Here is a 20,796-nt window from a genome sequence, read left to right on the forward strand (position 1 = left end):
GGGACCCAGAAGTGGGGGGTATAAGGTTAAACATGGCCGACAGGAAGAGGAAGTGGGAGGGACCGGAAGTGGGGAGAATCGGAAGTGGTATAAAGTAAAACATGGCCGACAGGAAGTGGATGTGGGAGGGACCGAAAGTGGGGGGGTATAAGGTAAAACATGGCCGACAGGAAGAGGAAGTGGGAGGGACCGGAAGTGGGGTTATAAGGTTAAACATGGCCGACAGGAAGTGGATGTGGGGGGGACCGGAAGTGGGGGTATAAGATTAAACATGGCCGACAGGAAGAGGAAGTGGGAGGGACCGGAAGTGGGAGAACCGGAAGTGGGAGGGGGGACCGGAAGTGGTGGTGGGGGAGGGGGCAGATGGATCTGACCTATGGGAGCCAGTATAAGGTAAAATATGGCCGACAGGAAGAGGAAGTGGGGGGGACCGGAAGTGGGGGGGGTATAAGGTTAAACATGGCCGACAGGAAGAGGAAGTTGGGGGGACCGGAAGTGGGGGGGGGGGGAAACCGGAAGTGGGAGGGGGGACCGGAAGTGGGGAGGGAGCAGATGGATCTGACCTATGGGAGCCGGTATAAGGTAAAACATGGCCGACAGGAAGTGGATGTGGGAAGGACCGGAAGTGGGGGGGGTATAAGGTTAAACATGGCCGACAGGAAGAGGAAGTGAGGGGGACTGGAAGTGGGGGGGAACCGGAAGTGGAAGTGGGGAGCACCGGAAGTGGGGCTATATGGTAAAATATGGCCGACAGGAAGCGGAAGTGGGGGGACCAGAAGTGGGGGGTATTAGGTTAAACATGGCCGACAGGAAGAGGAAGTGGGAGGGACCGGAAGTAGGGGGGGGGGGGGGGGGGCGGACCGGAAGTGGAAGTTTACGAAACCGAAAGTGAAAGTAAAGGAAACCCGGAAGTGGGGGGGTATAAAAACCGGAAGTCCACACCATTAATTGCCCCTCCCCCCCTCATTTGCTCCCATTAATTGCCTCTATGTTAATTGTAACCCCCTTTAATTAGTTCCCCTCCCTAATTACCTCCATTTAATTACCCCTCTTTAATTAGTTACCCCCCCTTTAATTAATTACCCCCCCTTTAATTAATCCTCTCCTGTTATTAATTGCTCCCCTCTTTAATTAATTGTCCCCCCTTTAATTGTTTCCTCTTAATTAATTGTTCCCCATTTAATTAATCCTTCCTCTCCTATAATTAATTGCCCCCCCTTTAATTAATTGTTCCCCTCCTTTAATTAATTACCCCCCTTAATTATTCCCCCATTTAATTAATTACCCCCCATTAATTAATTACTCCCCCTCTAGTTAATTATCCCCCTTTAATTAATTACCCCATTTTTAATTAATTGCTCTCCCCTTTAATTAATCCCTCCCCTCCTTTAATTAATTACCCCCCATTAATTAATTGCCCCCATTAATTAATCCTTTCTCTCCTATAATTACTCCCCCCTTCAATTAATTGTCTCCTATAATTAATTGCCCCCCCTTAATTAATTACCCCCCCATTAATATGACAGTTCCTGCACTCCCTCCTTTAATTAATTGCCCCCCTAATTGTCTCCCTTTAATTGTCCCCCATTTAATTAATTGCCCCATTCCTTTGATTAATTACCCCCCCTGTAATTAATTGCCCCCCCATTAATTACCCCCCCTGTAATTAATTGCCCCCCCATTAATTAATTACCCCCCCCATTAATTAATTACCCCCCAGGGTGTGAAGCTCCCTGACGCGTATGAGCGGCTCCTATTGGACGTGCTGTGCGGGAACCAGATGCACTTTGTGCGCAGGTGGGTTATGGGCTCTCTATGGGGTCCTATGGGGTCTATGGGGTTCCTATGGGGTCTATGGGGTCTATAGGGTCTCTATGGGGTCTCTATGGGGTCCTATGGGGTCTATGGGGTCCCTATGGGGTCTATGGGGTCATAATGGAGTCTATGGGGTCCCTATGGGGTCTATGGGGTCCCTATGGGGTCTATGGGGTTCCTATGCGTCTCTATGGGGTCCTATGGGGTCTATGGGGTTCCTATGGGTCTCTATGGGGTCCTATGAGGTCTATGGGGTCTATAGGGTCTCTATGGGGTTTTATGGGGTCTGTGGGGTTCCTATGGGTCACTATGGGGTCATAATGGGGTCTATGGGGTCCCTATGGGGTCTATGGGGTTCCTATGGGGTCTATGGGGTCTATGGGGTCCATGGGGTCTATGGGGTCTCTATGGGGTCCTATGGGGTCTATGGGGTTTCTATGGGTCCTTATGGGATCTATAGGGTCTCTATGGGGTCTATGGGGTCTATAGGGTTCCTATGGGTCTCTATGGGGTCCTATGGGGTCTATGGGGTTTCTATGGGTCTCTATGGGGTCCTATGGGGTCTATGGGGTTTCTATGGGTCCTTATGGGATCTATAGGGTCTCTATGGGGTCTATGGGGTCTATAGGGTCTCTATGGGGTCTATGGGGTTCCTATGGGGTATATAGGGTCATAATGGGGTCTATGGGGTCCCTATGGGGTCTATGGGGTTCCTATGGGTCTCTATGGGGTCCCTATGCGTCTCTATGGGGTCCTATGGGGTCTATGGGGTTCCTATGGGTCTCTATGGGGTGTCTATGGGGTCTATGGGGTCTATAGGGTCTCTATGGGGTCCTATGGGGTCTATGGGGTTCCTATGGGTCTCTATGGGGTCTATGGGGTTCTATGGGGTCTATGGGGTCTATGGGGTTTCTATGGGTCCTTATGGGATCTATAGGGTCTCTATGGGGTCTATGGGGTCCCTATGGGGTCTATGGGGTCCTAATAGGGTCCGTGGGGTCTCTATAGGGTCTATGGGGTTCTATAGGGTCGTAATGGGGTTTATGGGGTCTCTGGGGTCCCTATAGGGTCTATGGGTCCTTATGGGATCTATAGGGTCTCTATGGGGTCTCTATGGGGTCCTATGGGGTCTATGGGGTCTATGGGGTTTCTATGGGTCTCTATGGGGTCCTATGGGGTCTATGGGGTTTCTATGGGTCTCTATGGGGTCTATGGGGTTTCTATGGGTCTCTATGGGGTCTATAGGGTCTCTATGGGGTCATAATGGAGTCTATGCGGTCTCTATAGAATCTATGGGGTCCTATGGGGTCTATGGGGTTTCTATGGGTCCTTATGGGATCTATAGGGTCTCTATGGGGTCTATGGGGTATATGGGGTCTCTATGGGGTCCTATGGGGTCTATGGGGTTTCTATGGGTCTCTATGGGGTCTCTATGGGGTCCTATGGGGTCTATGGGGTTCCTATGGGGTATATAGGGACATAATGGGGTCTATGGGGTCCCTATGGGGTCTATGGGGTCCATGGGGTCTCTATGGGGTCCCTATGTGGTCTTTAGGGTCTTAACGGGGTCTATGGGGTCTCTATAGGGTCTATGGGGTTCTATGGGGTCTATGGCGTCTCTATGGGGTCCCTCTGGGGTCTTTATGGGGTCTATGGGGTCTCTGTGGGGTCTATGGTCTTTTTATGGGGTCTATAGGGTCTCTATGGGGTCTATGGGGTCTCTATGGGGTCTACGGGGTCTCTATGGGGTTCCTATGGGGTCTGTAGGGTTCCTATGGGGTCTATGAGATCTCTATGGGGTCCCTATGGGGTCCTATGGGGTCTGTGGAGTCTATGAAGTCTCTATGGGGTCCTATGGGGTCTATGGGGTTCCTATGGGTCCTTTTGGGATCTATAGGGTCTCTATGGGGTCTATGGGGTCTATAGGGTTCCTATGGGTCTCTATGGGGTCCTATGGGGTCTATGGGGTTTCTATGGGTCTCTATGGGGTCCTATGGGGTCTATGGGGTTTCTATGGGTCCTTATGGGTCCCTATGGGTCCTTATGGGCTCTATGGGTCCCTACGGGGTCCCTATGGGTCCCTATGGGTCCTTATGGGGTCTGTGGGTCCCTATGGGGTCCCTATGGGTCCTTATGGGGTCTGTGGGTCCCTGTGGGTCCCTATGGGTCCTTATGGGCTCTATGGGTCCCTACGGGGTCCCTATGGGTCCTTATGGGATCTATGGGGTTTCTATGGGATCCTTATGAAGTCTATGGGGTCTATGGGATTTCTATGGGTCCCTATGGGTCCCTATGGGTCCTTATGGGGTCTGTTGGTCCCTATGGGGTCTCTATGGGTCCTTATGGGCTCTATGGGTCCCTATGGGTCCCTATGGGTCCTTATGGGCTCTATGGGGTGTCTATGGGGTCAGTGACGAGCTGCGTGAGGCCTGGCGGATCTTCACCCCATTGCTGCACCACATCGACAGCAGCCGCCCCCAGCCCATCCCATATCAGTATGGAAGGTGGGTATTATGGGATGGCATGGGGTCTTATGGGGGGATATGGGGTTATATGGGGGGGATATGGGGTTATATGGGGGGATATGGGGTTATATGGGGGGATATGGGGGTATATGGGGTTATATGGGGGGATATGGGGGCATATGGGGTTATATGGGGTTATATGGGGGGATATGGGGGGGGATATGGGGTTATATGGGGTTATATGGGGGGATATGGGGTTATATGGGGTTCTATGGGTTTCTATGGGTTTCTATGGGGTTCTATGGGGTTCTGTCTATGGGTTTCTATGGGGTTCTATGGGGTTCTATGGGGCTGTATCTATGGGGCCGTGTGTCTCTATGGGTCCATTTCCCCCATAGCCGTGGGCCGGCGGAGGCTGACGAGCTGCTGAAGCGTGTGGGGTTCCTGTACGACGGCACCTACCGATGGGTCGACCCACATCGACACTGACCCACGGCTGCCCCATAGATCATAACACATAGGTCATAACCTGCCCCATAGGTCATAACCTGCCCCATAGATCATAACCCGCCCCATAGATCCTGCCCCATAGATCCACTCCGTCATACATTCCACTCCATAGATCCATTCCCACCCTATAGATCCTGCCCTGCCCCATAGATCCCGCCCCATAGATCCTGCCCCATAGATCCGCCCCATAGATCCGCCCCATAGATCCACTCCATTGATCCTGCCCCATAGATCCTGCCCTGCCCCATAGATCCCACCCCATAGATCCACTCCATTGACCCACCCCATAGATCCTGCCCCATAGATCCACTCCATTGACCCACCCCATAGATCCCGCCCCATAGATCCACCCCATAGATCCTGCCCCATAGATCCACTCCATTGATCCTGCCCCATAGATCCTGCCCTGCCCCATAGATCCCACCCCATAGATCCACTCCATTGACCCACCCCATAGATCCTGCCCCATAGATCCACCCCATTGACCCACCCCATAGCTCCTGCCCCATAGATCCCACCCCCCAACCACACTCCAAGCTGGGACCAAAGCTTTTCTTACGACCCCCAATAAAAACCTCATGATGCTTCATTACTTCTCTGCCCCCCAACTTATGGGGCTGCCCCATAGATCCATACCCCCCCCCCAACTTATGGGGCTGCCCCATAGATCCACACCCCAACCCAACTTATGGGGCTGCCCCACATCCGAACACGGTGCCACCTTTATTGCCCCACAGACACCAAAACACCAACAAACAGCTCAACTTTGGGGTCTGCCCCATAGATGTGGGTCTGCCCCATAGATGTGGGTCTGCCCCATAGATGTGGGTCTGCCCCATAGCGTGACCCATAAGGGGGGTGAGGGGGATGGCTCTGCCCCATAGCGAAGGGCCCCCCTCCCCCCCATGTAACAGAACATTGCAGCTGCCCCACACTTGTGGGTCCCACCCCACACTTGGGGGTCCTGCCCCACACTTATGGGTCAGCCCCATAGATCTGGAGCCCACCCCATAAGCATGTAACCATAACCCTATGTAACAACCCAAGAGTCCTGGGACCCCCACTTATGGGTCTGCCCCACACTTGGGGGTCCAGCCCCACACTTGGGGGTCCCAATGTAACGCTTAGGGGTCTGCCCCATAGATATCGACCCCCCTTCACCCCATAAGTCCATTAAGACCCCATGTAACAGTTCTGGGACCCCCACTTATAGGGCTGCCCCACACTTGGGGGTCCCACCCCACACTTGGGGGTCTGACCCACACTTGGGGGTCTGCCCCATAGATCTTGACCCCCCCTCACCCCATAAGTCCATTAAGACCCCATGTAACAGTTCTGGGACCCCCACTTATGGGTCTGCCCCACACTTGGGGGTCCCACCCCACACTTGGGGGTCTGACCCACACTTGGGGGTCTGCCCCATACATCTTGACCCCCCCTCACCCCATAAGTCCATTAAGACCCCGTGTAACAGTTCTGGGACCCCCACTTATGGGTCTGCCCCACACTTGGGGGTCCCACCCCACACTTGTGGGTCTGCCCCATAGATACCAACCCCCCCTTCACCCCATAAGTCCATTAAGACCCCATGTAACAGTTCTGGGACCCCCACTTATGGGTCTGGCCCCACACTTGGGGGTCCCACCCCACACTTGTGGGTCCAGCCCCACACTTGTGGGTCAGGGTGGGCGGCGCTGTGGGATACATCCCTCCATCTGTAGGGCCTGGGGCCAGCCCTCGTAACGGTTGGCACCGCGGCTGTTACGGACGTGCTGGGGGGTGATTAATTAAGGGGTAATTAATGGGGGTAATTAATGGGGGGGCATCTCCCCATATAACACCCCCATATCCCCCACATAACCCCATATCCCCCCATATAACCTCATATAGCCCCATATCCCCCCATATAACCCCCCATATAATCCCCATATCCCCCCATATACCCCCATATCCCCCCATATAACCCCATATCTCCCCATATAACCCCATATAACCCCATATCCCCCCATATAACCCCATATCCCCCCATATAACCCCATATAACCCCATATAACCCCATATAACCCCATATATCCCCACATATCTCCCCATATCTCCCCATATCCCCCCATATAACCCCATATAACCCCATATCCCCCCATATCCCCCCATATCCCCCCATATAACCCCATATAACCCCATATCCCCCCATCTAACCCCATATCCCCCCATATAACCCCATATAACCCTATATATCCCCTCATACCCCCCCATATCCCCCCTATATCCCCCATATCCCCCCATATAACCCCATATAACCCCATATATCCCCCCATATAACCCCATATCCCCCCATATCCCCCCCATATCCCCCCATATCCCCCCATATAACCCCATGTCCCCCCTTATTCCCCCCATATAATCCCCATATCCCCCATATATCCCCATATCCCCCCATATAACCCCCATATACCCCCCATATAACCCCATATCCCCCCATACCCCCCCATATCCCCCCATATAACCCCATATCCTCCCATATCCCCCCATATAACCCCATATAACCCTATATATCCCCCCATACCCCCCCAAATCCCCCATATCCCCCCATATAACCCCATATCCCCCCCTTATCCCCCCATATAACCCCATATAACCCCATATCCCCCCATATAACCCCATATAACCCCATATAACCCCATATCCCCCCATATCCCCCCCTTATCCCCCCATATAACCCCATATAACCCCATATCCCCCCATATCCCCCCCTTATCCCCCCATATCCCCCCATATAACCCCATATCCCCCCCATATCCCCCTGTATCCCCCCCATATAACCCCATATAACCCCATATCCCCCCCATATCCCCCCATATAACCCCATATCCCCCCATATAACCCTATATCCCCCCATATCCCCCCCATATCCCCCCATATAACCCCCATATAACCCCATATAACCCCATATCTCCCCATATCCCCCCATATCCCCCCATATAACCCCATATCCCCCATATAACCCCATATCCCCCCCATATCCCCCTGTATCCCCCCCATATAACCCCATATCCCCCCATATCCCCCCCTTATCCCCCCCATATCACCCCATATCCCCCATACCCCCCATATCCCCCATCTCCCCCCATATCTCCCCATAGAATTCACCTGTTCGAACGGGCTCCTGTTGACTCCTTTCCCCCCCACAAAGACCCAACTGTCCCTGAATCCCAACGACCCCACGGCTCCGCTGCCCAGCTCCGACAGCAGCCGGCGGCACTCGGCGCTCAGCCTGCCCCATAAGTGACACACAGCACCCCATAAGTGACCCATAGATAGCCCATAGGTAGCCCATAGCAGCCCCATAAGTGACCCATAGCCCATAGCAGCCCCATAAGTGTCCCATAGCAGCCCTATAAGTGCCCCATAGCAGCCCCATAAGTGACACAGAGCAGCCCCATAAGTGACACAGAGCAGCCCCATAAGTGACCCATAGCAGCCCCATAAGTGACCCATAGATAGCCCATAGGTAGCCCATAGCAGCCCTATAAGTGACCCATAGATAGCCCATAGCAGCCCTAAAAGTGCCCCATAGCAGCCCCATAAGTGACCCATAGATAGCCCATAGCAGCCCCATAAGTGACACAGAGCAGCCCCATAAGTGACCCATAGATAGCCCATAGCTGCCCCATAAGTGACCCATAGATAGCCCATAGCAGCCCCATAAGTGCCCCATAGCAGCCCTATAAGTGACCCATAGCAGCCCTATAAGTGACCCATAGCAGCCCCATAAGTGACCCATAGCAGCCCTATAAGTGACCCATAGCAGCCCTATAAGTGACACAGAGCAGCCCCATAAGTGACCCATAGATAGCCCATAGCAGCCCCATAAGTGACCCATAGCAGCCCCATAAGTGCCCCATAGCAGCCCCATAAGTGACACAGAGCAGCCCCATAAGTGACCCATAGCAGCCCCATAAGTGACCCATAGCAGCCCCATAAGTGCCCCATAGCAGCCCCATAAGTGACACAGAGCACCCCATAAGTGACCCATAAGTGACCCATAGATAGCCCATAGCAGCCCCATAAGTGACACAGAGCAGCCCCATAAGTGACACAGAGCAGCCCCATAAGTGACACAGAGCAGCCCCATAAGTGACACAGAGCACCCCATAAGTGACCCATAAGTGACCCATAGATAGCCCATAGCTGCCCCATAAGTGACCCATAGATAGCCCATAGGTAGCCCATAGCAGCCCCATAAGTGACACAGAGCACCCCATAAGTGACCCATAAGTGACACATAGCAGCCCCATAAGTGACACAGAGCAGCCCCATAAGTGACCCACAAGTGACCCATAGATGATAGACCCATAGCAGCCCCATAAGTGACACAGAGCACCCCATAAGTGACACAGAGCAGCCCCATAAGTGACACAGAGCAGCCCCATAAGTGACACAGAGCAGCCCCATAAGTGACCCATAAGTGTCCCATAGCAGCCCCATAAGTGACCCATAGCAGCCCCATAAGTGACACAGAGCAGCCCCATAAGTGACACAGAGCAGCCCCATAAGTGACCCACAAGTGACCCATAGAAAGCCAATAGCAGCCCCATAAGTGCCCCATAGATAGCCCATAGCAGCCCCATAAGTGACACAGAGCAGCCCCATAAGTGACCCACAAGTGACCCATAGAAAGCCAATAGCAGCCCCATAAGTGACCCATAGATAGCCCATAGCAGCCCCATAAGTGACCCATAGATAGCCCATAGCAGCCCCATAAGTGACCCATAGATAGCCCATAGCAGCCCCATAAGTGACCCATAGCCCATAGCTGCCCCATAAGTGACCCATAGATAGCCCATAGCTGCCCCATAAGTGACCCATAGATAGCCCATAGCTGCCCCATAAGTGACCCATAGATAGCCCATAGCTGCCCCATAAGTGACCCATAGATAGCCCATAGCAGCCCCATAAGTGCCCCATAGCAGCCCCATAAGTGACCCATAGATAGCCCATAGCAGCCCCATAAGTGACACAGAGCAGCCCCATAAGTGACCCATAGCAGCCCCATAAGTGACCCACAAGTGACCCATAGATGATAGACCCATAGCAGCCCCATAAGTGACACAGAAGTGACCCATAAGTGACCCACAAGTGACCCATAAGTGACCCATAGCAGCCCCATAAGTGACACAGAGCACCCCATAAGTGACCCATAGCAGCCCCATAAGTGACACAGAGCACCCCATAAGTGCCCCATAGATAGCCCATAGCAGCCCCATAAGTGACCCATAGCAGCCCCATAAGTGACACAGAGCAGCCCCATAAGTGACCCATAGATAGCCCATAGGTAGCCCATAGCAGCCCTATAAGTGACCCATAGCCCATAGCAGTCCCATAAGTGACACAGAGCACCCCATAAGTGACCCATAGATAGCCCATAGCAGCCCCATAAGTGACCCATAGCAGCCCCATAAGTGCCCCATAGATAGCCCATAGCAGCCCCATAAGTGACACAAAGCAGCCCTATAAGTGACACAGAAGTGACCCATAAGTGACCCATAGATAGCCCATACCAGCCCCATAAGTGCCCCATAGCAGCCCCATAGATCCCCATAGATCCCCATAGCACCCCATAGCAGCCCCATAGCTCCCCCAACCCCACAGCTCCACCCACCCCATAGCTGCCCCATAGCGCCCCATAGTGCCCCATAACACCCCATAGGGCCCCATAGCACCCCATAGCTGCCCCATAGCGCCCCATAGCTGCCCCATAGATCCACCCAACCCCATAGCTGCCCCATAGCTGCCCCATAGCTGCCCCATAGCGCCCCATAGCTGCCCCATAGCTGCCCCATAGCTGCCCCATAGCACCCCATAGCTGCCCCATAGCGCCCCATAGCTGCCCCATAGCTGCCCCAACCCCATAGCTGCCCCATAGCTGCCCCATAGCTCCCCCAACCCCATAGCTGCCCCATAGCGCCCCATAGCACCCCATAGCTGCCCCATAGCGCCCCATAGCTGCCCCATAGCTGCCCCATAGCTGCCCCATAGCTGCCCCATAGCTGCCCCATAGCGCCCCATAGCTGCCCCATAGCAGCCCCATAGCTGCCCCATAGCTGCCCCATAGCTGCCCCATAGCAGCCCCATAGCTGCCCCATAGCTGCCCCATAGCTGCCCCATAGCTGCCCCACCTGGTAGCGGGGTCGTCATACGATGCCACGAGCACCACGGTTCCTTCATGCAGCGGCCGCAGGAACTTGAGCAGCTCGTTGGAGTCTGAGCCCAAAAAAGCCCCATTTTAACCCAAAAAACCCCGTTTCCACCCCTAAAACCCCATTTTTGACCCCAAAATACCCCCAAATCCCCCAATTTAGACCCAAAATGCCCCTTTTTTACCCCAAATTCCCCCTTTTTGACCCAAAAATCCACCAATTTGACCCCAAAACCCCTTTTTGAACCCAAAATCCCCCTTTTTTAACCCAAAATCCCCCTTTTTTAACCCAAAATCCCCCTTTTTTAACCCCAAATCCCCCTTTTTGAACCCAAAATCCCCCTTTTTTTGCCACAAAAGCTGAAGATTTCACCCCCAAATCCCCATTTTGGGCCCCAAAAGTCAAAGATTTGACCCCAAAATCCCCATTTTTGACCCCAAAATCCTCAATTTTTGACCCCAAAATCCCCATTTTTGACCCCAAAACCTTCAATTTTTGCCCCAAAAAGCCCCCAAATCCCCTTTTTTCGCCCCATTTTGCCCCAAAATCCCCAATTTTTGACCCCAAAATCCCCAATTTTTCACCCCAAAATCCCCATTTTTGACCCCAAAATCCCCATTTTTGACCCCAAAACCTTCAATTTTTGCCCCAAAAAGCCCCAAAATCCCCTTTTTTCGCCCCATTTTGCCCCAAAATCCCCAATTTTTGACCCCAAAATCCCCATTTTTGACCCCAAAATCCCCAATTTTTGACCCCAAAATCCCCATTTTTGACCCCAAAACCCCCAATTTTTGACCCCAAAATCCCCCCTTTTGACCCCAAAAAACCCTTTTTTGACCCTCAAATCCCTCTTTTTGACCCCAAAATCCCAAAGATTTCACCCCAAAATGCCCCAAAAAGGCTCATTTTAGCCCCAAAAAGCCCATTTTTGACCCCAAAATCCCCAACTTTTGACCCCAAAATCCCCATTTTTGACCCCAAAATCCCCATTTTTTACCCCAAAATCCCAATTTTTGACCCCAAAATCCCATTTTTTACCCCCAAAATCCCCATTTTTGCCCCCAAAATCCCCAATTTTTGACCCCAAAAACCCCATTTTTGACCCCAAAAACCCCAATTTTTGACCTCAAAAGCCCCAAAATCCCCTTTTTTCGCCCCATTTTGCCCCAAAAAACCCCAAAATCCCCATTTTTGCCCCCAAAATCCCCAATTTTTGCCCCCAAAATCCCCATTTTTGACCCCAAAAAACCCATTTTTGACCCCAAAATCCCCAATTTTTGACCCCAAAACCCCCATTTTTGACCCCAAAATCCCCATTTTTAGCCCCAAAAAGCCCATTTTTGACCCCAAAATCCCCAATTTTTGACCCCAAAATCCCCATTTTTGACCCCAAAATCCCCAATTTTTGACCCCAAAAACCCCATTTTTGACCCCAAAATCCCCATTTTTGACCCCAAAATCCTCATTTTTGACCCCAAAACCTTCAATTTTTGCCCCCAAAAGCCCCAAAATCCCCTTTTTTCGCCCCAAAATCCCCTTTTGACCCCAAAATCCCAAATATTTCACCCCAAAATGCCCCAAAAAGGCTCATTTTAGCCCCAAAAAGCCCCATTTTTGCCCCAAAAAACCCCATTTTTGACCCCAAAAACCCCAATTTTTGACCTCAAAAGCCCCAAAATCCCCTTTTTTCGCCCCATTTTGCCCCAAAAAACCCCCAAAAAACCCATTTTTGACCCCAAAATCCCCATTTTTGACCCCAAAATCCCCAATTTTTGACCCCAAAATCCCCATTTTTGACCCCAAAATCCCCATTTTTGACCCCAAAAACCCCAATTTTTGCCCCTAAAAGCCCCAAAATCCCCTTTTTTCGCCCCATTTTGCCCCAAAATCCCCAATTTTTGACCCCAAAATCCCCAATTTTTCACCCCAAAATCCCCATTTTTGACCCCAAAATCCCCATTTTTGACCCCAAAACCTTCAATTTTTGCCCCAAAAAGCCCCAAAATCCCCTTTTTTCGCCCCATTTTGCCCCAAAATCCCCAATTTTTGACCCCAAAATCCCCATTTTTGACCCCAAAATCCCCAATTTTTGACCCCAAAATCCCCATTTTTGACCCCAAAATCCCCATTTTTTGACCCCAAAATCCCCCCTTTTGACCCCAAAAAACCCTTTTTTGACCCTCAAATTCCTCTTTTTGACCCCAAAATCCCAAAGATTTCACCCCAAAATCCCCCTTATGTGCCCAAAATACCCCAATTTTGCCCCAAAATTGACCCCAAATGGCCCAAATCCTCCATTTTTGCCCCAAAATGCCCCATTTTGCCCCATTTTTGCCCCAAAATCCCCAAATTTAGCCCCAAAATTGTCTGGTTTTAACCCAAAATCCCCCATATTTGCCCTAAAATGTCCCCAAATCGCCCATTTTTGCCCCAAAATAACACATTTTTGCCCCCAAAAGCCCCAATTTTTGCCTCAAAATGCCTCATTTTTGCCCCAAATCCCCCATTTTGACCCCAAAATCCCAAGGATTTCACCCCAAAAACCCCTTTCTGACCCAAAAACGCCCTTTTTGACCCCAAAATACCCAATTTTTGCCCCCAAACTGGCCCCAAACGCCTCATTTTTGTACCAAAATGCCCCAAAATCCCCATTTTTTGCCCTAAAAAAGCCTCTCAATTGCCCCCAAATTCCACATTTTTGGCCCCCAAATCCCCCTTTTGACCCTAAAATACCCCATTTTTGCCCCAAAAAGACCAAAATTGACCCCAAAAAGGCCCATTTTAGCCCCAAAATCCCCATTTTTGCCCCAAAATCCCCCAATTTTGCCCCAAAATCTCCCATATTTGACCCCAAAATGCCCCAAAAAGGCCCATTTTTAGCCCAAAAATTCCCCTAAAAACCCCTTTTTTGCCCCAAAAATACCAAAATTGACCCCAAAAAACCCCATTTTAGCAACCAAAAACCTCCATTTTTGCCCCAAATTCCCCTTTTGACCCCAAAATCCCAAAGATTTCACCCCAAAATGCCCCAAAAAGGCTCATTTTAGCCCCAAAAAGCCCCATTTTTGACCCCAAAATCCCCATTTTAGATCCCAAAACCTTCCATTTTTGCCCCCAAAAGCCCCAAAATCCCCTTTTTTCGCCCCATTTTGGCCCAAAAAACCCCAAAAAACCCATTTTTGACCCCAAAATCCCCATTTTTGACCCCAAAATCCCCAATTTTTGACCCCAAAATCCCCATTTTTGACCCCAAAATCCCCAATTTTTGACCCCAAAATCCCCATTTTAGCCCCAAAAAGCCCCATTTTTGCCCCAAAAAAACCCATTTTTGACCCCAAAAACCCCAATTTTTGACCTCAAAAGCCCCAAAATCCCCTTTTTTCGCCCCATTTTGCCCCAAAAAACCCCAAAAAACCCATTTTTGACCCCAAAATCCCCATTTTTGACCCCAAAATCCCCACTTTTGACCCCAAAACCTTCCATTTTTGCCCCAAAATCTCCCATATTTGACCCCAAAATGCCCCAAAAAGGCCCATTTTTAGCCCAAAAATTCCCCTAAAAACCCCATTTTTGCCCCAAAAATTACCAAAATTGACCCCAAAAAAACCCATTTTAGCCCCCAAATCCCACATTTTTGCCCCAAAATCCCCCAATTTTGCCCCAAAATCTCCCATATTTGACCCCAAAATGCCCCCAAAAGGCCCATTTTTAGCCCAAAAATTCCCCTAAAAACCCCATTTTTGCCCAAAAAACACCAAAATTGACCCCAAAAAGGCCCATTTTAGCCCCAAAATACCCCATTTTTGCCCCAAAAAGACCAAAATTGACCCCAAAAAGCCCCATTTTGACCCCAAAATCCCCCATTTTTGCCCCCAATTCCCCCAATTTTGCCCCAAAATCTCCCATATTTGACCCCAAAATGCCCCAAAAAGGCCCATTTTTACCCCAAAAATTCCCCTAAAAACCCCATTTTTGCCCCAAAAATACCAAAATTGACCCCAAAAAACCCCATTTTAGCCCCCAAAACCTTCAATTTTTGCCCCCAAAAGCCCCAAATTCCCCTTTTGACCCCGAAATCTCAAAGATTTCACCCCAAAATGCCCCAAAAAGGCTCATTTTAGCCCCAAAAAGCCCCATTTTTGCCCAAAAAAACCATTTTTGACCCCAAAATCCCCAATTTTTGACCCAAAATCCCCATTTTTGACCCCAAAATCCCCAATTTTTGACCCCAAAATCCCCTTTTTTGACCCCAAAACCTTCAATTTTTGCCCCCAAAATCCCCAAAATCCCCTTTTTTCGCCCCATTTTGCCCCAAAAAACCCCCAAAAAACCATTTTTGACCCCAAAATCCCCATTTTTGACCCCAAAATCCCCAATTTTTGACCCCAAAATCCCCATTTTTGACCCCAAAAACCCCAATTTTTGCCCCCAAAAGCCCCAAAATCCCCTTTTTTCGCCCCATTTTGCCCCAAAAAACCCCCAAAAACCCCATTTTTGACCCCAAAATCCCCAATTTTTGACCCCAAAATCCCCAATTTTTGACCCCAAAATCCCCATTTTTGACCCCAAAATCCCCAATTTTTGACCCCAAAATCCCCATTTTTTACCCCAAAATCCCCAATTTTTGACCCCAAAATCCCCATTTTTGACCCCAAAATCCCCAATTTTTGACCCCAAAATCCCCATTTTTGACCCCAAAAAACCCATTTTTGACCCCAAAATCCCCAATTTTTGACCCCAAAATCCCCATTTTTGACCCCAAAAACCCCAATTTTTGCCACCAAAAGCCCCAAAATCCCCTTTATTCGCCCCATTTTGCCCCAAAAAAAACCCAAAAAACCCATTTTTGACCCCAAAATCCCCATTTTTGACCCCAAAATCCTCATTTTTGACCCCAAAACCTTCAATTTTTGCCCCCAAAAGCCCCAAAATCCCCTGTTTTCGCCCCAAATTCCCCTTTTGACCCCAAAATCCCAAAGATTTCACCCCAAAAAAGCTCATTTTAGCCCCAAAAAGGCCCATTTTTTGCCCCAAAAAAACCCATTTTTGACCCCAAAATCCCCAATTTTTGACCCCAAAATCCCCATTTTTGACCCCAAAACCTTCAATTTTTGCCCCAAAAAGCCCCAAAATCCCCTTTTTTCGCCCCATTTTGCCCCAAAATCCCCAATTTTTGACCCCAAAATCCCCCCTTTTGACCCCAAAATCCCCTTTTTTGACCCTCAAATCCCTCTTTTTGACCCCAAAATCCCAAAGATTTCACCCCAAAATGCCCCAAAAAGGCTCATTTTAGCCCCAAAAAGCCCATTTTTGACCCCAAAATCCCCAATTTTTGACCCCAAAATCCCCATTTTTGACCCCAAAATCCCCATTTTTAGCCCCAAAAAGCCCATTTTTGACCCCAAAATCCCCATTTTTGGCCCCAAATTCCACTTTTTAACCCCCAAAAATCCCATTTTTGACCCCAAAATCCCCCCTTTTGACCCCAAAAAACCCTTTTTTGACCCTCAAATCCCTCTTTTTGACCCCAAAATCCCAAAGATTTCACCCCAAAATGCCCCAAAAAGGCTCATTTTAGCCCCAAAAAGCCCATTTTTGCCCCCAAAATCCCCATTTTTGACCCCAAAATCCCCAATTTTTGCCCCCAAAAGCCCCAAAATCCCCTTTTTTCACCCCATTTTGCCCCAAAAAAACCCAAAAAAACCCATTTTTGACCCCAAAATCCCATTTTTGACCCCAAAATCCCCATTTTTGACCCCAAAATCCCCATTTTTGACCCCAAAATCCCCAATTTTTGACCCCAAAATCCCCATTTTTGACCCCAAAATCCCCAATTTTTGACCCCAAAATGCCCATTTTTGACCCCAAAATCCCCATTTTTGACCCCAAAACCTTCAATTTTTACCCCAAAAAGCCCCAAAATCCCCTTTTTTCCCCCAAATTCCCCTTTTGACCCCAAAATCCCAAAGATTTCACCCCAAAATGCCCCCAAAAGGCTCATTTTAGCCCCAAAAAGCCCCATTTTTGCCCAAAAAAAACCCCATTTTTGACACCAAAAACCCCAATTTTTGACCTCAAAAGCCCCCAAATCCCCTTTTTTCGCCCCATTTTGCCCCAAAAAACCCATTTTTGACCCCAAAATCCCCATTTTTGACCCCAAAATCCCCAATTTTTGACCCCAAAATCCCCATTTTTGACCCCAAAACCTTCAATTTTTGCCCCCAAAAGCCCCAAAATCCCCAATTTTTGCCCCAAATCCCCCCTTTCTGACCCCAAAATCCCAAAGATTTCACCCCAAAAAAGCTCATTTTAGCCCCAAAAAGGCCCAATTTTGACCCCAAAAACCCCATTTTTGACCCCAAAAACCCCAATTTTTGACCTCAAAATCCCCAATTTTTGACCCCAAAAAACCCATTTTTGACCCCAAAAACCCCAATTTTTGACCTCAAAAGCCCCAAAATCCCCTTTTTTCGCCCCATTTTGCCCCAAAAAACCCCAAAAAAACCATTTTTGACCCCAAAATCCCCAATTTTTGACCCCAAAATCCCCTTTTTAACCCCAAAATCCCCATTTTTGACCCCAAAATCCCCAATTTTTGACCTCAAAAGCCCCAAAATCCCCTTTTTTCGCCCCATTTTGGCCCAAAAAACCCCAAAATCCCCATTTTTGACCCCAAAATCCCCAATTTTTGACCCCAAAATCCCCATTTTTGACCCCAAAATCCCAATTTTTGACCCCAAAATCCCCATTTTTGACCCCAAAATCCCCAATTTTTGACCCCAAAATCCCCATTTTTGACCCCCAAACCTTCAATTTTTGCCCCAAAAAGCCCCAAAATCCCCTTTTTTCGCCCCATTTTGCCCCAAAAAGACCCAAAAAAAACCATTTTTGACCCCAAAATCCCCATTTTTGACCCCAAAAAGCCCCATTTTTGCCCCAAAAAACCCCATTTTTGACCCAAAAACCCCAATTTTTGAGCTCAAAAGCCCCAAAATCCCCTTTTTTCGCCCCATTTTGCCCCAAAAAACCCCAAAAAAACCCATTTTTGACCCCAAAATCCCCAATTTTTGACCCCAAAATCCCCAATTTTTGACCCAAAAACCCCATTTTTGACCCCAAAATCCCCATTTTTGACCTCAAAAGCCCCAAAATCCCCTTATTTCACCCCATTTTGCCCCAAAAAAACCCCAAAAAAAACATTTTTGACCCCAAAATCCCCATTTTTGACCCCAAAATCCCCATTTTTGACCCCAAAACCTTCATTTTTTGCCCCCAAAAGCCCCAAAATCCCCATTTTTCGCCCCATTTTGGCCCCTATTTCACCTCCTGCCCACATATCGAAGCTCCGAGCCGCCATCAGCTCCCCGGTGACTCCTGTTAACGAACCAATTAACTAATTAATTAATTAACCAGCCCTCATTTGCATAAATTGCTCATTAATAATAACAATATAATAATGATAATTAATATTAATTAATGATAAATTAGGAAAAAGGAGCAATTCAAAGGTAGAAGTCATTGGTTCCTTAATGATTAATTAACTAATTAATTAAGTAATTAATTAACTGATTAATTAACCAACTAATTAACTAATTAAAGGCCATTTATTCACTCTTAGGAATAATTAATGAATCAGTTAATTAATAGAAGAGTAATTAAAGGCCATTTATTCATATTATTAGGGGTTATTAGGCACTAATGACTTAATTAAGGGGCTAATTAGCGTTAATTAATGGGCAAGTGTAGACTAATTAGTCAATTGAGGAGCTAATTAGCATTAATTAACATACAATGAGGGGCTAATTAGTTAATTGAGGGGCTAATTAACATTGATTAATATGCTATGATGGGCTAATTATTTTAGGAGCTAATTAGCATTAATTAATGGTTAATTAAGGAAAATGGGTTAAGGAGCTAATTAACATTAATTAATATGCAACGAGGGACTAATTAGTTAATTGGGGAGCTAATTAGCATTAACTAATGGGCAATTAGGGACCAAAGGGTTAATTAAGGAGCTAATTAGGGGGTCCGTAACGAGCAACGAGGGGCTGATTAGTCAATGAAGCATCTAATTAGCATTAATTAATATGCAATGAGGGGCCAATGGGTTAATTAAGGAGCTAATTAGCATTAATAACCATTGAGGGGCTAATTAGCATTAATTAATATGCAAAGAGGGGCTAATTAGTTAATTGGGGAGCTAATTAACATTAATCAATGAGCAATTAGGGCCCAATAGGTTAATGAAGCATCTAATTAGCATAAATTAATATGCAACGCACCGTTAACGAGCGCCACGTTGAGGCCCCGCCCCACGTTGTTCTGGGCGCTGCTCATCAGCCTATGGGAGAGCAGGAAACGACACTTCCTGTCCCCGCCCACTTCCTCTTCCTGTTTCACCCACTTCCTGTCCCCCCCCACTTCCTGTTTCCCCCTCACTTCCTGTTTCCCCCCACTTCCTGTTTCTGGTCCCACTTCCTGTTTCCTGTCCCCCACTTCCTGTCCCCCCACTTCCTGTTTCCGGTCTCACTTCCTCTTCCCCCCCACTTCCTGTTTCCCTCCACTTCCTGTTTCCCCCCACTTCCTGTCCCCGCCCACTTCCTGTCCCCCCCACTTCCTGTCCCCCCCACTTCCTGTCCCCCCCCACTTCCTGTCCCCCCCACTTCCTGTCACCCACTTCCTGTCCCCCCTTTTCCTGTTCCCCACTTCCTGTTTCCCCCCACTTCCTCTCCCCCCCCACTTCCTGTTTCCCTCCACTTCCTGTCCCCCCCCCACTTCCTGTCCCCCCCACTTCCTGTCACCCACTTCCTGTCCTTCCCACTTCCTGTTCCCACTTCCTGTTTCCCCCCACTTCCTCTCCCCCCCCACTTCCTGTTCCCCCCACTTCCTGTTTCCCTCCACTTCCTCTCCCCCCCCACTTCCTGTTTCCCTCCACTTCCTGTTTCCCCCCACTTCCTGTTTCCCCCTTACTGTTCCCCCCACTTCCTGTTTCCACTTCCTGTCCCTCCGCACTTCCTTTTCCTCTTCTTGTCCCCTCCCCCACTTCCTGTTTCCCCCCGCTTCCTGTTCCCCCCCCACTTCCTGTTCCACCCACTTCCTGTCCCCTTCCACTTCCTGTCCCCTCCCCCCCACTTCCACTTCCTGTTTCCACTTCCTGTCCCTACCACTTCCTCTTCCTCTTCCTGTCCCTTTCCACTTCCTCTTCCTGTCCCCTCACTTCCTGTCACCCCTCCTTCCCACTTCCTGTCCCTCCCCACTTCCTCTTCCTCTTCCTGTCCCTCCCCACTTCCTCTTCCTGTCCCCCCATTTTCTGTTATCACTTCCTGTCCCCCCCCACTTCCTGTAAGCCACTTCCTGTTTCCCTCCACTTCCTGTTTCCCCCAACTTCCTCTCCCCCCCCACTTCCTGTTTCCCCCAACTTCCTCTTCCCCCCCACTTCCTGTCCCCCCTTTTCCTGTTCCCCACTTTCTGTTTCCCTCCACTTCCTCTTCCCCCCCCACTTCCTGTCCTTCCCACTTCCTGTCCCCCCCCCACTTCCTGTCCCCCTCACTTCCTGTAACCCACTTCCTGTCCTTCCCACTTCCTGTCCCCTTTTCCTGTTCCCCACTTCCTCTTCCCCCCCACTTCCTGTTTCCCCCCACTTCCTGTTTCCCCCTTACTGTTCCCCCCACTTCCTGTTTCCACTTCCTGTCCCTCCCCACTTCCTTTTCCTCTTCTTGTCCCCTTCCCCACTTCCTGTTTCCCCCCCGCTTCCTGTTTCCCCCTCACTTCCTGTTTCCCCCCACTTCCTGTTTCCGGTCTCACTT

The 20,796-nt window shown here is 49.4% G+C and overlaps 2 protein-coding genes across 6 annotated transcripts in view; one reads left to right on the forward strand and one right to left on the reverse strand.

The window, feature by feature from the left end:
- G6PD (glucose-6-phosphate dehydrogenase) overlaps positions 1-5,379 on the forward strand; it is a 41,147-nt gene extending 35,768 nt beyond the window's left edge. For both annotated transcript variants that reach the window (XM_085534839.1, XM_085534838.1), the window contains exons 11-13: positions 1,721-1,797; positions 4,227-4,319; positions 4,679-5,379. In XM_085534839.1, the coding sequence (XP_085390965.1) occupies positions 1,721-1,797; positions 4,227-4,319; positions 4,679-4,769 (261 nt within the window). In that variant the 3' untranslated portion in view covers positions 4,770-5,379. The remainder of the gene's footprint in view (positions 1-1,720; positions 1,798-4,226; positions 4,320-4,678) is intronic.
- A 115-nt stretch (positions 5,380-5,494) lies between these two features.
- LOC146751297 (protein FAM3A-like) overlaps positions 5,495-20,796 on the reverse strand; it is a 28,162-nt gene continuing 12,860 nt past the window's right edge. Inside the window, exons 5-10 of one of the 4 annotated variants that reach the window (XR_014941687.1) lie at positions 19,273-19,331; positions 18,311-18,361; positions 10,967-11,051; positions 7,938-8,061; positions 6,414-6,562; positions 5,495-6,289 (exon numbers count right to left, since the gene is read on the reverse strand). Coding sequence is in view for 3 of the 4 variants with exons in the window: in XM_085534848.1 (XP_085390974.1) it covers positions 6,470-6,562; positions 7,938-8,061; positions 10,967-11,051; positions 18,311-18,361; positions 19,273-19,331 (412 nt within the window). In the remaining variant the exon portion in view is untranslated. Of the gene's footprint in view, positions 6,563-7,937; positions 8,062-10,966; positions 11,052-18,310; positions 18,362-19,272; positions 19,332-20,796 lie in introns of all 4 variants that reach the window. The other 3 variants (XM_085534849.1, XM_085534848.1, XM_085534850.1) reach the window with 3 other exon arrangements.

The sequence above is a fragment of the Coturnix japonica genome, unplaced genomic scaffold (assembly GCF_054131305.1).
Source record: "Coturnix japonica strain WE unplaced genomic scaffold, WE-NBRP24 Scf102, whole genome shotgun sequence".
Taxonomy (NCBI): Eukaryota; Metazoa; Chordata; class Aves; order Galliformes; family Phasianidae; genus Coturnix; species Coturnix japonica.